The 17372-nt window shown below is 41.8% G+C and overlaps 1 protein-coding gene across 2 annotated transcripts in view; it reads right to left on the bottom strand.

Annotated features, from left to right (window-relative positions):
• Positions 1-7580: 7580 nt before the first annotated feature.
• Positions 7581-17372, bottom strand: part of LOC147717637 (E3 ubiquitin-protein ligase TRIM39-like) — a 231007-nt gene continuing 221215 nt past the window's right edge. For both annotated transcript variants that reach the window (XM_086924430.1, XM_086924431.1), the window contains one exon: positions 7581-8479. In XM_086924430.1, coding sequence (XP_086780556.1) covers positions 7908-8479 — 572 coding nt within the window. In that variant the 3' untranslated portion in view covers positions 7581-7907. The remainder of the gene's footprint in view (positions 8480-17372) is intronic.

Genomic DNA, 17372 nt, shown 5'->3' with positions numbered 1-17372 from the left:
CATACATTCAGTGTGTACAGATTTAAGATCCTTAGATCCAGAATTGGTCTTAAGAAGCTGTCCTTTTTGGGGATTAGAAAGTACAGAGTAAACCCCTGAACCTTGGTACTGTAACGGAACAGTTTCTATGGCTCCTTTTGCTAAAAGAGTTTGTACCTCTTGTTTGAGGAGCTGCAGTTCTGATGAGAGTTTGTGAGTGTGAGGTGGAATATTGGGAGGGTTGTTGGTGAGCTCAATGCAATAACCATGTCGGATAATGTCTAGCACCCATTGGTCTGATGTTATTGATTGCCAAATAGGGAGAAATTGTTGAAGTCTTCCCCCAATGGGTGGTAAATGATCGAGGGGAAGTATAGGTAAGTCACTGTTTATTGGGGTAAGGGGAGTTATGCATTGGTGTGGTTTTACCACTACCTTTGAAATTGTTTCCTCTGTACCCTCCTCTGTAGAAGCCTCACGAGGAAGAAGGTTGCGTGTTTGACTTATATGAGGAAGCGTTAGGTCTAAGGATGTCATTTTGGACCCTCCCCTATAAAATAAGCAGCGACAGGAGACTCTGCTTGATGCGGAGTAAAGCGCTCCCATGGATTTCGCCATGTCAGTGTCTTTTTTCATCTTTTCTAAAGCCTAGTCAAATTGAGGTCCGAAAAGATGTTGTTTGTCAAAGGGGTATTTAAAATAGATTACTGGACTTCTGGTTTGAAACCTGAAATCCTAAGCGAGGCATGTCAGCGTAAAAGAATGCTGGTGTTAACTTCTCTCGCTGCAGGGTCAGCAGCATCTAGGGCATATCTAATAGAAGAATTAGGTCTTTTTTTTCCTTGTTGGACTATTTCTTGTGCCTATTTCTTGTGTTCTTCTGGGAGGTATTGAATTAGGCCTGCTATCTGGTCCCAGTGTGTGCTATCATACCTAGCTAGTAGGCCCTGTGTGTTGGCAATGTGCCAAGGGTTGAGCAGCCATTCTTTTACCCGATGTGTCAATTAATTCATACTCTTTATCCGGAGGAGGTGCGTCCCCAGAAGTCTGTGAGTTTGCTCTCTTATGAGCACTAGAAATTACCAGTGAGTCTAAAGGTAGCTGTCCTTTAATAAAAACAGGATCAGATGGGGATGGTTTGTATTTCTTCTCAACTCAGGATGTTAAATTACGGGCATGAACAGGGTCCTTAAAAATCTCATTGCATGCCTCATCATGCCTTTCAACATAGGGAGACTTTGACTAGTCCGATGTGCAGACCCTAATGTCTCAAATAAAAAGCTGTCATCTAAAGCCTCTTTGTGCAGTGTCACTCCATGATAAGCTGCTGCTCTTTATCATCTGGAGGTGATGGTTTTGTAGGGTATATATCTGAATCATTATCCATGGGAGGATGAATATTATAATCGTCCCATTGATCTGTTGGTAAAGGAACATTATCATCATCATCTACTAAATCAGGCTGTGTATGAGGAGACCCCTGAGGTGTTATGTGTAGTGTATCTGAGCCTGGCAGTTGTGGTAATGGTGAAGCAAGGGGAGGTGGAGCAGATGGCACAGTAGGGTGGATAGGACTTGTAGCAATGCCCTTCTTCTTCTTAAGAGGAACCTTATACCCATATCCTCTGAACAAACTTTGCTTTTTGAAGGAGTTTTAGCTAAAATGTGTCCAGTATCTGGGTTGATGTATAGCTTTTTCTGTTTCTGGTCTAATCGGTCCTTTATGACATCTAAGGTCGGTTCCGGGTAATGAGGGGGATCTTCTTTTGATTTTGGTACCACAGTTGTCGGTGCCCAACCAGACTTGTCCTTTTTGTCCTTTTAAGCAGAAGGTTTTAGCTCTAAACCGGCCTTGTGTTTTGAAGCAGATGTTTTCAGCTCTGAACCAGACTTGTCTTTCGGAGTGAAATGTTTCAGATCTGAAGACGATCTGTCTCGACTCGATCCTGAGATGGAAGGCTTGACCATTTGTTTTGGTACCAGGCCCGAGGGCCGGGTGTTGGAATCTTCGTCCCGGTGCCGACCAAGGCCCGAAGGCAGAGGTGGGGCTGAAGCCTTATGTTTAGTAGAAGAGAATTTATGTGGTAAGGGGGCTTTAGTACTTACGGCACCCTCTCCCACTGGAATCCAATTCTGACACTGAGAAGGCCCGTCTTCTTCCGCAGCTGTAGCTTCTTCCTGTTTGGATTCTTCTCCGAAGAAGTCCAGAGTGTGTTGAGTGCTTTGGCGATGCATTTCTTGTCATAGAGTCTTACGATCCTGAACAGTCTTTTTCGATCGGAATGACCCGACAAACCTCACAATCTTCTTCCTTGAGCTCGGGTGAGGGCACAAGTTGGAGACTTGGTGTAGGTCGGTGCGAGGGTACTTGGAGTGGCACCAAGGACAGAATTGAATTGGAACCCGTTCCATCTGCAGAAGGCTGGACTGATGTGGCTATGCCCGAAGGCCGCCCACAATATTTTCAACCGAAGATGGAGACTTTCCTGAACGAATCGAAACGCGGAGAGAGGGAAACACGTACCATAACAATACCATTGAGGGTACAGTGGATTGCGAAGGACGGTTTCGAACTGGAGCGCAGCAATACACGTCCAAACCCGATGGCAGAAGGAAAGCAATCTTCAAAGATACGTCTGTAGGATTCAATCAAACAAATGGCAGAATGCACTGGAATAGCCTCTAAATTAAAAGAGACTATTAATATTAATTAATAGATGACCAGCAAATGTCCGGAAACAAACAATCTTCTCAGATTTCTAGTTTCCTTCGGTTGAAATATGGCCATTCTGGTCGCAACTTGTGATGTCAATTCAGTACCTCCTCAGTGAAGGCCTCTGCCTAGATCTTTACTTCTCGGGAAATAAATAGCCTAGTGAGGGCCTAATTCCTGAACTTCTCCCCTGATCGCTGCACACTAATCTTCCTACTAAAGAGGAAAAGATTCAAGAAAAAACGCTCTCGTAGGAAGGAAAAGGAAGACTTTAATTGAATCCGCCTAAAGGAGGTACAGAATAATGACAAAAAGTACTAGGAAATAACATCAGATTGCTGTGGCTCAAAGGCAAAAGCCCTCCCTATCTCCATAGGAAAGGAAGGCTGGAAATGTTATCTAATAGATGTGTACTCAGCTAACAAACATTCTATGGGAAGTCCAACACCTCAAGTAATCCATCTACTCTTTTGGCTTCTAGCCTTACTCCATGAAGGTGTGAGGTTGTAGGTCGGATTAAAAGAATCAGATCCTCAGGCGCTCTGGGCCCTAACCAAATTCCCATGTCTTTAATAAAGAAGGAGTGCCTGCTATGGGCCACACTGCTTGCTCCTCTATTTAAATATTGCTACCAGCTAGGAAAGATTCCCCCTCCTGTTCTGGTAGTATTTTAATTTCACTCTTTAAAATGGGGCTTAGGCACCACCCGGCCAACTACAGGCAAATAGCCTTATTAGACTTGGGAAAGGTTTCACGCGCAGCCTTCTGGATCATCTTAAATGGTTGGGTGCTTGAAGAGAAAATCCTCCCTTTAGAACAAACCGGATTTAGGAAAGATCAATGTACTATAGATAATATTTGTATGTTGAAATTAGAGAAATACACTTTAACTCTCAATTTACAAACATTTGTGGTTTTTAAATATTTCACAATGGCATTTGATAAGATAGATTGCCCAACACTGGAAAAAACTGGGAATGCCTCCCCTCCCTCTATCTGTCATTATAGCTCTGCATTCCGAAACTAAGTCTCAGTTTCTTCTAGGAGGAGATCAAGGTCTTTCAGCCAGAATTCCTACAAAAAAACAGCCTGAAGCAAGGCTGCCTATTAGCACCGATCCTTTTCCCTATATGTAACTGATCTACCTCATAGCTTTTCTCCCCAAAAGGATGGCGCACCGAAGATAGGCGACCGCTCCTTACCGTGTCGAATGTATGTGGACGATATCCTAATTATGGATTTGACTCTTATAGGGTTGAATAGGAAGTTGAAGTCTCTATAGAAATACACAATGCCACAGTACTTGAAGATAAATACCTCAAAAGTACAATTTTGATTTTGAAAAATAGAAAGAACAAGAAAGCTTTCAACTTTGTTTGGAGCATAGGCCCCAAGAAACTTGAGACTGTAGAGTCCTATCTTTATTTGGGCAAATGATAACAGGTAACACTAAGAACAAATCCCACATGGAGCACAGCTCTAGTAAAGCAACCTCACATGCTAACGGCTTAGCACATTCTATAATGAAATGGGCCATAGGCACTTTTTGCACATGTTTTTAGTTTTTAAAGCAGAGGTCCTGCCTACTATTCTTTATGCTATTGAATCCATTCAAATAGAAGAATAGAGCTTCCTTGATAAAATAGAGGGCCAGATTTTATGTAAGCTAAACAACTTTAATACTCTGGCCATTCGCCTGGAATTTGGTTTGATAAGTTCATTCGTTCAAGGCTTAGCAAGTGTGATTCGATGAGGTTACCTTCTAAAGAACAGTGACCCGAATACCAAAAAGGGTTTCCTGAGTTGAGAGATGTTTGGTGCAAAGGTAGACTCATTTGCATGTGACTTCACTTTCTCTCTTTCACCCCTGAAACTTAAAGCTTTCATAAATTAAACTAGCTGTAATTATTAGTCATCAAAGAGATCGCAAGTATTCCTGACTGAAGGAAAGATTGAAGACAACAGTTAAGTCCTGTAACCCGAGAGCTGCGCAGAAATATTTATCTTGGAAGCTAGATCACGGGGTTCGTCGTTTGTAAATGACAAAACAGCAAGTTGATCCCCCCCCCCCCCATCCACCTCAAGCACAGGGAGATATGTAATTTGTGCAATATGGGCATCTGGAAACATTGATTATATTCTGTTTGTACGCCCAGCCCTATTACCTCATCGCCTGCGTTTGTTAAGTCCACTGTTCATACAGAATAACATCAAAACTGTAGCAAAAGCTCAAGAGTTTCTTCTCTTCCCAAAGAATGAATTAGTTTGCTTAAAAATATTCAAGTTTAAGTTTTTAAAGGTGTTTTTAAATTCGTTTTAATCGGTTTAATATTTTACTATTAGATAATAAGTAAAGTCCAGAGCCTCATAATAGAACTATAAAGTATCTTTACCAAACCCCACCTAGATAGGAGGATTTCATGGCAAGAGGTAGGACATTTAATTATCACATCCCAATTTCAATTATTACTTACGTTTTTGCCCTAGTTAGGGGGCTTGGGCTCTGTTCATCAGTTACTCTTCTATTATTTCTATGAAATTGGGTACATAACTTATTCTATTTATTTGATGTGGTAAAGGAATTATAACTGTATTTTAAAATCCAGTTTCATTGTGTTATCGTTTCTCATCCTCTTTAATATTGTTTCTTTTAGTAACCCTATACCATTCACAGACTTTTGCACTCATCTGCTGCTGCTAGGATGAATGAAGTTTCTGTCACAAATGTACATGCTCTTTTTTGTTTTAAAACAATTTATATCCTCTGTTGTTCTTATGGCTGGGACCTTGTGTGTATGAAATTGAATTTTCATGAAATGCTTCGGCATTTTTTTCTCTACAATTTTTTTTAACATTGTGAACAATTTTATATGGTAATGGTGGTTTTTATATGTGTAATGTAAAATTCTGTCTTGTCTTGTGATTATCTTCGATAATTAAGTGGACCTCATTTTGAGTTTGAAACCTTAATAAAGAATTGAATGGAAACATTTTGAGCACATGCTAATTTAGGGGTTGCTTGAATGTTCACCCTGAGAAGAATTATGGTTGCTGGTTGGGAAGGGTTTCACCCACCTCAACCAGTAACCCAATTTCTTACACAGCACAACACTCTTTGTATGACCCTCAATAAAGGCTTGCTGAAGATACATTTGTTCAACCAGCTTCTCTAAGAAGAGGTTTAACCTGCCAGGCTGCACACTCTAGGCTGATTTCCAGTCAAAGGATGTAATGTCCTCTGAAGTATGAAGAGCGTTGTCAATGGTGCAAAGTCTACAGTCTCAGGTAGGAGGGGGATCAATCTTTGGGGACAGCTAAGACAAAGGAACATTGCCAAGATGGAAATAGAGGCTTATGAAGCAGGGGGAGTTGGCAGGCTGAGACTCCAATCGGGATGTGCTGGGAGGGTCTCCAAAGGGTATCAGCAGCTTACCATCTGCGTCTCACAGCTCCCTGCTGCATATCGAATAGTTTGTCACTGCTGCAATGAGCCGCTAAGACTGAGATGTTTTACTTTTTTTTAACTTTTTAACGAGAAGTTGAAAGTTGTCCGAATTTACAACTTTGCATAACCCTAGCTGAAATATCATGGCAGGTAGATAAAGCCAAATGTTGCATAGTTTGCCCTTCCTTGATGCATAAGTTCCTATTGTATTGCCAATTGATTCCAGTCACCTTGCTCATAATTGAGGCTTCCGGTGTTATGGTATTTATATTTTTGTCATTTCCCTCGGATTTATCCATATTTCTTTTTTGCTAATTTTACCTGTATTTGTCCAGCTTTATTTTAGGTTTTGTGAAAAAGTGAAACTGAAATGTGTATATTTCAGCATTTATTTAACTAGTTAATGTGTACTTGTGCCTAAATGCCTGGCATGTTTCAATGATATATGCACACTGAGATGGTACAATATGCACTTGTAAGAAAATATGTAAATTTTAGTATCAAGGTTGTGCAAATCTACTGCTGTTTAAGGCTCTTTGCTAAAATCCCTATATTTTTGCAATCCTTGTCTGTCAATCCACACAGCTGTTGTCATGCAGTTATGATTGACAGCATATAGAATCATTCAAAAACAACCCAATTTCCGTTTTTATCCACATTTAAAAATAAATAGAGATAGGAAAATAAATGGTTTTCTGTCTGTATTGGTCTGTAAAAACTGAAAGCAAGGGAGCCTTACTTATAATGCTCAGCATGTAAAGTAATTAATAGTAGGTACTGACAATATTAGCACTGAGGTTTAGACATTATCAATAAAAACGTTCACACATATCGATCTCTGAAGCGTTTTCCATGCTGACCTGCATATGTCAGAAATGGTGTACAATCTGCAGTTTTTATTGTGCAGTAACCCACACAATTCTGAAATGATTCTACAGGTAAAACCTGTCTAACAAAAGTGAAACCAAAATGATACATACTTTTGAAGTAAGAAGTAAATATTCTTCAAATCACCAGAACGAATTTCATCTTATTAAATCTGAGCCACTTGAATTTAGTGGTAGGAGAGCACCAAACTATGCAGTAGGGTTGACTAAATTATGCAGCAAGAAAAGGCAAATTATTCGGCATAATGCAGCACAGTTTTTGGTAGTTTTAATTAATTATTTTGGTATTTTCACATATAATAATTCTGTCTGGGCAAAGATTTCACCTTATTAGTATCAGTTAAACAACTGAATACTGAATTAAGCGCATTAAAGGTGACCAGTTAATCATTGTGAAGGGCCTTCCACTGCACAGGAACAGGTTGCCACGGTTTTAATAACTTTTGATCCGTTTGAGCTAGAAACATTCTTTTGTTAAAATCTGCAGCAGATGATGCATGATGTTGCAAATGCAGTAAATCATTTTTATGCTAAAAAAAAGCCACAGCCGCAGAATCACAATTTCAGTGGCCTTTATTAGATCTTATAACGTTATTACATAGTCATTCTTAATCACCAGAGCAAAGTCTCTGCGCTTTAGAAGCAGAATTGTGTTTAGTTTTTCTCCCTCATCTGCTGCCTGCAGCACACAAACTGTGCTCTGGCAGCTTCATGCTCTCCTACCTCATAGCTTCTGAGGTGAGGTAGCCATCAGCCCTGTGCCTGTATGCAGGTGATAGCACAGTGACAGGAAATTACACTATGCGCAGCTTCTTTACCTGAAGACAGTTTATACCATTACTGCTCCATTATGTGGTGACAGTGACTGACCTATACATCCCTCTTATCTGCTGTTACAGACAGCCTCTGCTGTGCTCCCTCCAGTCACCGGCAAGATCCGCACTGGCCCCGCATTCTTTCCTCCGTCCGGGAGTCCTGGACTGAAGAAGGGCCGCAGGGTGCAGGGGAAGGAGGCCCCCGAGAAGGTGAAGAGCAGAGACCGGTCATCCACATTGTACAGCGAGAGCCTGCCCGCCTCATAGTCAAGGAAAAAACCCACAGCCCTGGGGGGCACAAGGGGGGCCAGGAGGGTGGGGGAGGAGGTGAGAGCTTTATATTTACCATCTCTGAGCCCCACTAGCCAGAGTCCATCCTCTGGTGCAAATATCAGGTAGTCCTTTCTGCTGACGGCCTCGTCACACACCCCCAGGTTCCAGCGGGTCTTGTCGCCCACCTCCACCTCCCAGTAATGCCTCCTGGAGCTCAGCCTCTCTCTCCCCAGAACAATGAGGTATTTAGTGAATCTCTGGGGAATGTTAGGCCGACCCTGGGTTCTGTCTCTGTGTCTCGCGCTCCTTCCGTCCTCGGACAGGATGAGCCTCCGATGAGCAGTGTCCGGATCCAGGGTCACCTCAGCTGCAAGAGAGAGAAGTTGATATCGTTAACCAGTCATTCACAGCAGCAATTACACACTCCCAGTCACAGAGCGCTCCCAGCCAGCGCACAACCTCAAAAGTCTTGTAGTTATCAAGGGTGGGGTGTGACTTTCATAAAACAACTATCACAATATTCAACTCAAATAACTTAAGTAAAGAGATGCTCAATGTCAATAGAATGGATAATTATTTTGTATAAACAATGAAATAATGACATGGATAAAAAAAAGGAACACATCTTCCGTCCCATTTCCAAGGTTTCCCAGTGAAATAATAAATAATAGCAATAATTTCTGCAACCATATTCTTGGCCACAATAAAGGCCCTTTCTCTGCATTTTACTGACGGAGATATAGCTCTCCAGGAATACCCCGGCTGCTGCAAAACAGAGGAGAACCAAACATCCGTGGCAGAAACAAACGGGACTCCTCTAAAAATCAATGACTACATCCAGTTTCACAATTTACATTTCATTTTATAATATAATTGGTACTCTAAAACGCTTAGCAACATTTTTTTTTTGGTTTTCTAATTTCATATTCTTGCAACTTTTTAATGTAAAACTAATCTCAATGCCACACGCTTCTTTTACAGGAATGTTCCTGCAGAGTGGGTCGAAATCTTGACACGTTTATTGCAGCCATGGATATCCGCGAGATGCTGAATCTGATTCTGGACGAAATGCGAGAGATAAAACACAACCTACAAGTAGAGATTGACACCCTTCAATCTAGAATGGATAAATTCGAGGAATCTATGCTGGCATTTCCCAGTAGATTACAGGAGGCGGAGACTAGGATTTCCGTCCTTGAAGACAAGGAAAACTTGGTTGTGGGTGAGGGTAGGGAGGCAGCTAAGAAGAAGGTCTCGCTAGAGCACAAACTTGAAGAGCTTGAAAATCACTCGAGAAGATCGAATCTCAGAATAGTAGGGGTTCCGGAGGGAACAGAAGGCTCCGATACTATTCAGTGGGTTACCTATTTTATTCAACATGCAGTTCTGCCTGAGTACGAGGGTGATTTGACTATTACAAGGGCTCATCGGGTTCCAGCACAGCGTTTCGCAAATTCACCATTTCCTAGAACGATACTCTTAAATTTTGCTCATTTTAGGATCAAGGAGAAGATTTTGTCCAAGGCTTATCAACAACGGCAATTCTCTGTTTCAGAAACAATAAAATGTAGGATTTTCCCGGATATGACTGCGGTGGCTGCCAAAAGGCGCAAGGAGTTTGTTAAAATCTTGCATTTATTCAAGGCCAATGGCGCCCAGGCATCGATTGCACAGCAATCAAAATTGAAGGTCCTAGTAAAAGGGAAGTTCTATATGTTTACTGATATTGAAGATGCTCAATCCCTCCTTAAAGAAATTTCTTCAGGGACTAATGTTTGAAATTGTTGAAGGGGAAAGAATGTTTTTCTCTTATACCTTTGTCCGATTGAACAGAAATATTTGGATAGAATGGGGCGATCCACGGTTAACGGGTTACAACAGGGTGTAGCAAGAGAACACCCAAAGAAGAAAGAAGAGGGAGGAATGTGGGTAGCTTGGATGGGGAGGGGGGATCCCCTTTCCGGGCGGGGGTTCAGGGTGGTGGGGGGTACATGCAGTAAAAAGGAACATGTGCAGTAAGATTAGTAATTTGATATCTATTAATGGTTGGTACGGAATATGGAGGAGATTTGACAGGTTTCTAGATGAAATATAATTCATGTGATATCCTGTCCATTAAGACAAATGGAGTGCTGAATAAGCAGAAGTATGGAGCTTTCTTGAAATGGGTAATAACGTTTAATCCTCAGGTGGTCTTTATCCAGGAGACGCATTTGAAGTCAAATGCCCCGAAGTTGTTTTTGCCAAGATATTCATCTCATGTGTTTTCTCTTCTGCAGGGATTGCCCAGAGGGGAGTAGTTCTTTATTTTGCAAGAAATTTACAGTGGGAAATCTTACAGGTTCAAAGAGACTCCAGAGGAAGGTGGCTATGGGTTGCAGCAAAGCTGCTGGGGAAAATATTTAATTTTGTGAATTATTATGGCCCCATCCTCGACGATATCTCGGGCATGATGGAGATTAGTGAAGTTTTAAGGGGCACTCCAGGGCAGATTATACAAGGAGGAGACTTCAATTATATCCAGGATTTGAAGAGGAATACTTCTAATAAGAACAAGAAGCAATTAAAACCTAAAACAAAAGGTGTGTTCGAAGTACTTTTGGCAGAATACCAATTACAAGATCCCTGGCGCTGTATGAATGTAGATAAGGAGGCCTATACATGCTATTCCAATCGGTTTCATTCGGCATCCAGAATAGATTTTTTTTTATATCTAGATCTCTTCAGATCTCAAGAACTTAGATAGGATGTAATCCGTTCTATGATCATGGGAGGGTCGTAGTCGAGCTTGTATTAGGAGGAATGGAAGGGGAGCGCCCCAGGTGGCAGCTGGATCGCACCCTTCTCCAAAACAAGGATTGGATTTCTGGATTTAAAGAGTGGGCAACAGAATGTTTTGCAGTGAATAAAGACACAGCTGAGCCCTTTTCGGTATGGGGTGCATTAAAAGCAGCAGCCCGTGGTCAGATTATTGCGTTTTCTAGTGCTAAAGCAAATGATCGAAAGTTAAAAATATCTGATCTTCAAACTGCTGCCGAGAAGGAATATACTCTAAAACTTCATCAGCAGCCGAATCAATGGGAGCAGGCTAAAGCACTGCTAAGGGAGTTTTTCACTCTGGAGGTAATAAAAAGCTCAAAAGCCTTTCAGCAAAGGGTCTACGAAGATACTCAACTGGTGGGAAAGCTTCTGGCTAACTCTATTAGAAAGAAGCAGGAGTCATCCATCATTTTGAAAATTCGAGATCCTCGAGGTGGAGTGGAAACACAGAGTGAAAGAATTTCAAAGATATTCCTGGATCATTATGAGAGAATCTACTCCACGGAATATCAGGTGGATAATTTTGATAATTGATCAATTTTGATAATTTAGAAATGCCCAAAATCTCTGAAACTCAAAGTAATCAAATTGGGCGTGAAATAAGTTCTACTGAAATCCACGATAGCATAAAGGCAACATCGGGAGCAAAGGCTTCTGGACTAGATGGGTTTCCTATCGAATTTTATAAGGTCTTTACTAAAGAACTCGAAACACCATTGAAAAAACTATTTAACCATATTAGATTAGGTGGAAAGGTCCCTGCAGAATTCAAAGAATCCACAATTATAAGTTTAGTCAAAAAGGATAAAAACCCAGAGGATGTGAATTCTTATAGGCCGATCAGCTTATTAAATTCTGATTACAAGATACTTATGAAAATTTGAGCGCAAACATTTGTACTCGCAGCTCAGGAGGTAATCCATCAAGACCAGACGGGGTTCATTGCGGGTCGGTATATGGCAGCTAATACTGATTTTCTGATACAGGCATTAGACTATTTTAATATTAATTCGATTTCTGCATGTATATTAATGATTGATGCAGAAAAGGCATTTGATTTGGTTAATTGGTCAGCGCTTGTTTTTTCTTTGGGTCATTTTGGATTCCCTGTTCCAATTATTAAAATGATACATAATATTTATGAGGGTGCATTGGCCCAGGTAATTATCAACGCTAAGCAGGCTGGGAAGATTAAAATAAAGCGTGGAACAAGGCAGGGTTGCCCATTGTCGCCCTTGCTCTTTACTTTTTTTTATTGAACCCTAAGTAACAAAAATAAGGAACAATGTTGCTATTTTGCCCCCCCCATCATCGGGATGTCGAAGTTAAAATTGTTCACCGATGATATTATCCTCTATTTGGCTCCTGAAAAAGAAAACATTGAGCGCCTCATGGGGGAGCTCAAGGACTATGAGAAGATAGGGGGGTATAAGATTAATTAAAAAAAAACGGAAGTTCTTGCATTAAACACCAGTCTCGATTTTCTTCCCATTTATCTTCAGCCTCAAGCAGTAAAAAGGGATCCGATTAGGTACTTAGGTATCTTTGTGACCGGAGACTTGGATAAACTCTATGCCTTGAATTATACTAAAATGAAGAACAAAATAAGGAATCTGCTAGACAAATAGTGTTTACTTCCTTTGTCATTGATTGGTAGGGTGTCACTGGTCAAGATGTCAGTATTGCCACTACTTATATTTTTGTTTAGTAATAACCCAATTAGAGTCAATGCTAGTTTTTTTAAAGTACTTGAAACAAAGCTCAGAGGTTTTATTTGGAACAAGAAGGCCTCAAGAGTCAGGCTTCCGCTGGTTCAACTATCTATCGATCAAGGTGGCCTGGCTCTTCCCCATTTTAAGACATATCATGAAGCAGCCTTTTTTGACATTGTGGAAGGATTACTAAGGACTAGACCAGGGGTCTCCAAACCGGGCCTGGAGGGCCGGATCCATGCCAGATTTTTTGGATATCCCCATTGAGATACATGTAGTAATTTTAAAAATGTGGCATGGATCCGGCCCTCTAGGACCGGTTTGGAGACCCCTGGACTAGACAGACAAGAGATAATTTCTTTCTTGAAATAATGGTACAGGAAGCAGGTTCTCAAATTCCTATCTTTTTAAAAACTGCAAAGCTCCCCAAGAAATCAAGATACAAGACGATGAAAGGGTATACATCAAGATTGCTGCTCCTTTTTAAAAAACATGGCTCTGATGGTTCTAATTATTTGAGTTTGACGGAATGTGCCAAAATGGGTCTTAAGATAAGCTCGAATCACTTGAACAACTGGGAACTTTCCGGGTTTTGTGAACTAAGACATTTATTTGTACAGAATAGGGTAATTAGCTGGCATGAGGTTTTAGCCAGAACGAACAATCCCAGGCGGCCCACGTTCTTTGAATATTTGCAGATGGTCTATTTTATTAGAAAGGAGATAGGTGGCTTCCCTAATTTTCCTACTGCCTTGATAACAGCCCTGTATGGAGACAAAAATAAAGGCATAGGATATTGGTATAAAAAGCTTTACTTTATCAGACCATCTCCAGTAATAGATAGACATTTAGAGAAAATAAGCCTCTCGGCACAGTGTATTCTTTCAGATAAGGATTGGGAGGTATTGTGCCATCTGGGAAATAAATCACTCCGGGCAGCTAACTACAAGAGAATGTCCTTTTTATCATGTTGGCTGGCGTACTATACACCGGAGGCCTTGGAGAGAATGTACCCTGAGGTCGAGAATAAGTGTTTTAGATGCAAAGCTATGGACCAGGGAGGATGGTGTCATATTTTCTTTTCCTGCCCAAAGTTGGAATCTTTTTGGAAGGGGATATTCGCAGATATTGAGCTGGCAATTGGGAAAGCATTTTTTCCAGAAGCTGAGGTGGCCCTGTTTGGTATATGTAAAGAGAGGAGCAGGTTTAACAAAACAGAAGAAGTATTTATTTTTATATCTTGTGTAGTGGCTCGGTCTCTGATTCTTCAAAACTGGAAATCCAGGGAGATTCCATCTCAGCTAAAATGGTTTAATAAAATGAAGAGAAATGTAATTTTGAAAGAGCTTATGCAGGTAGGGTGGGAGCCATCGCAAGATTTGAAAGAAATTGGAAATATTTTGAGAATTTGGAATTATTGAAGGGAAGATGATGAGGAAGGAGAGGAGAAAGAGTACCAGCTCATTAATGAAAGTAGGAGAGTTTTTATTCAGAATATTTGCAATTTATTGTATTATTGCAGATTTATAATAGCTGTTTTTGCACTATTTTGCACTAGCACTTTAAAAATTGCACTTTATTGGATTATATTACATTTTGCAATTGCACTTTATTGCTGTTTTGCACTTCTGCAGTGGTATTGTTTACCTAAAATTGCGGTTTTTGCACAAGGGTAGTCGTAAGTTTCTATAATTGGAACCGGCTGTGTTTCTTTTCCTCTTTTTTAATCCTCACATTTTACTCCTTTTTTGTCTCTTGTTAATTGTCTAAAAATTGTCTAATTGCTAAAATTTGATGTGAAAGATGTTTTTTTTTATATTCTGTACCATTGACTTCCTATTGCTATGTTCAATAATTTTTTTTAAAAAACGTTTATTGCAGCCATGTTGATTATTGTGACCCTCCATATTTAGGAGATATTCATAGCATAACATGACGAAAGTTTAGTGCACGTGAGATAGCCAAGGAGCAGTGGAGTGCTGTGCTCTCAGACATGAGGCCCTGGAACAATATGGGTTGTGGTGTCTGCCTGAGACTTGATACAGGAAAACAGAATGTGCTGGGTTGACTCCAGCCTATAACAGAAGGAGCCTGAGCAAAGAGTGGTTTGCTGCACAGACAAGAGAGCTGTGCTGGGAAGGCTGTGTATAACAATTGGAGAACGCTTGCCTTTGCATGAAATCTAGGGCTCTGCAGGAATTGAGACTTTGCAGAGATTTGGCTAACCTGGGCAAGGGTTGGGGCTGTGCATAGATTGGACTGTGCTGTGTTGGGATTGGGGCTGTACAAATTGGCTGTGCTGTGCAGGGACTAAGGTTGTGCAGAGACTGGATCATGTTGTTCAGGGATTGAGACTGAAGACTGGACTATGCTGTGTAGGAATTGAGGTGGTGGTGCAGAGATTGGATTATGCTGTGCAGAGACTGGACTATGCAGTGTAGCAATTGAGACTGTGCAGAGATGGGAGTATGCTGTGTAGGGATTTAGTGGATGTAGAGATTGGATTATGCTATGCAGAGACAGACTGCAACGATCTAGCTATATTGTGTAGGGATTGAGGCTGTGCGGAGTATGCTGTGCAAGGATTGTGGTTGTACAGAGACTGGTCTATGCTATGTAGGGACTGCCGCTGTTCAGAGATTGGAATGTGCTTTGTAGGGTTTGTGGCTGTGCAGATTGGACTATGTTGTGTAGGAGTTGAGACTGTGCAGAGATTGGACTATGTCCAATTTATGCCCCATCTCAATCCCTGTGCAGCAGTGATATGTAGGAATTGAGACAGTGCAGAGATTGGAGTATACTGTGCAGGGATTGAGGCTGTGCAGAAATTGTTCTATGCTATGTAGGGACTGGCGCTATTCGAGATTGGACCATGCTTTGTAGAGTTTGAGGATGCGCAGAATGGCAGAATGATTAGCAGAGAGTGGACAATGTGACACAGTGGAAAGACCTCTGCAATAAGTAGAGAATAGTGCAGTGTAGAAGTCTGTGCATTTGTTTAATTTATTTATTTGCTGTGAAGAGTGGAGGGTTGTGAAGAAGCATGGTAGGTGTGTGGAGGTGTATGCACTGAAGGACATGCGTGCACAGGTTTAAAGGACTGGGCAAAGTGGAAGTTTTAAAGACAGTAAAAAAATGTGGAGCGTGAGGATCTGAGCTATGTTGATGGCTGCTGAGAATACTGCAGAGACATTTTACCCCTTCGATGCATTGGACGTAATGATTATGTCCAAACACCAACATGTAGTAGGGCAACCACCCACATGCCCCCACTGGTAATGGCAGCAGAAGCGCTTCCGCTGCGGCCCTTGACCCCCCCCCCCCCTCCTCAACAATCTGATGACGTTGGCGTACCAACGTCATAAAGTGCAGCCAGGGACCCGCTGGAAGCCATTTGTGTCGAGGGAGATGACTTGTTTCGGTAAGTCCTTCCCTGAGGGGAGTGGGGGGGGTTTACGGGAGTACAGACACAGGGGGAAATGACTTTCCTCCTGCGTCTGTAGAGAGCGATTGCTGCTCCACAAGCAGGAATCAAACCATTAGACATCAGGGTTTTTTTTAAGTGGTGTTTGGGGGAGCGACCTCTTAGCCAGGGGTTGGTTCTTAGGGGTATATGAGAACCATGTTTCGTCTGCTCCCTTGGGGATGATTTGGCCATATATTTTGGCTGATCGGCCCCACCACGGTGTATGTATGTATGTATTATTATTATTATTATTATATCTGATTTTGTAAAGCGCACAGCTACCCGTAGGTTTCCCGGCGCTAGGAGAACAGAAGTAATAGAAGGCAGACGGAATTGTAGGGAACAGATTATAGGGAAAACAGCCAGGTTTTCACTCCTTTGCGGAACTTGAGATGACAAGTTTCAGACCGCAAAGGGATGGGGAGCGAGTTCCAAAGCGTGGGTGCTAGGTAAGAAAAAGAGCGCCCTCCAACTCTAGCACGCTTGAAACGGGGGACAGAGAATCTACAGTGGGAGGACGATCTGAGAGTACGCGAGGGACAGTATTGTTGAACTAAAGTGGATAGATAGTGAGGGGATTTTCCAGCTTTGATATGGTGCATGAAGCAAAGAGCTTTGAATTTGGACCTGGATTCTATGCGCAGCCAATGCAGGCTACGCAGGGAAGAAGAAGCAGAGGAAGTTCTCGGCAAATTACAGAGAAGACGGGCAGCCATGTTCTGAACCACTTGGAGCTTCCGGGTGACCTCTTTGCAGGCACCCAGAAGAAGTACATTACCGTAGTCCAGGCGAGATGTTACTAAGGCCTGGACCACTGACTTCTGGGTGTCTGGGGGAAGCATCCATGTGATTTTCCTCAACCACCTGATGATGGTGGTACAGGTGGCTGAGACTTTGACCACATGATGTTTCATAGATAGCTGATTATCAAAGAGGACCCCGAGATTGCGTGCTGTAGTTACTGGGGTAGGCAATGGTCCCATTTGCTGAGGCCAATGTTGGGGGCCCCAGAGAGCAGAGTCCGGCCCAAACAGAAGAAGCTCTGTTTTATCGCCATTTAGCTTTAGTTTGTGCATCAGCATCCAATTGGCGATGTCAGTGAGTCCAGAACGAAGAGAAGAGGAGGGGGAGTGCTGATTAGAAGAAAGGGAGAAAATAATTTGAGTGTCATCAGCATAAGAAAAAATAGAAAGTCCAGCCTGTTCCGCAAGAAAAGCAAGAGGTCTAACATAAAGGTTGAAGAATAACGGACTAAGAATAGA

Source organism: Lissotriton vulgaris, chromosome 5 (genome assembly GCF_964263255.1).
Source record: "Lissotriton vulgaris chromosome 5, aLisVul1.2, whole genome shotgun sequence".
Classification (NCBI taxonomy): Eukaryota; Metazoa; Chordata; class Amphibia; order Caudata; family Salamandridae; genus Lissotriton; species Lissotriton vulgaris.
Note: the sequence above shows the minus strand (reverse complement) of the source record. Positions and strands in the feature narration are given on the sequence as shown.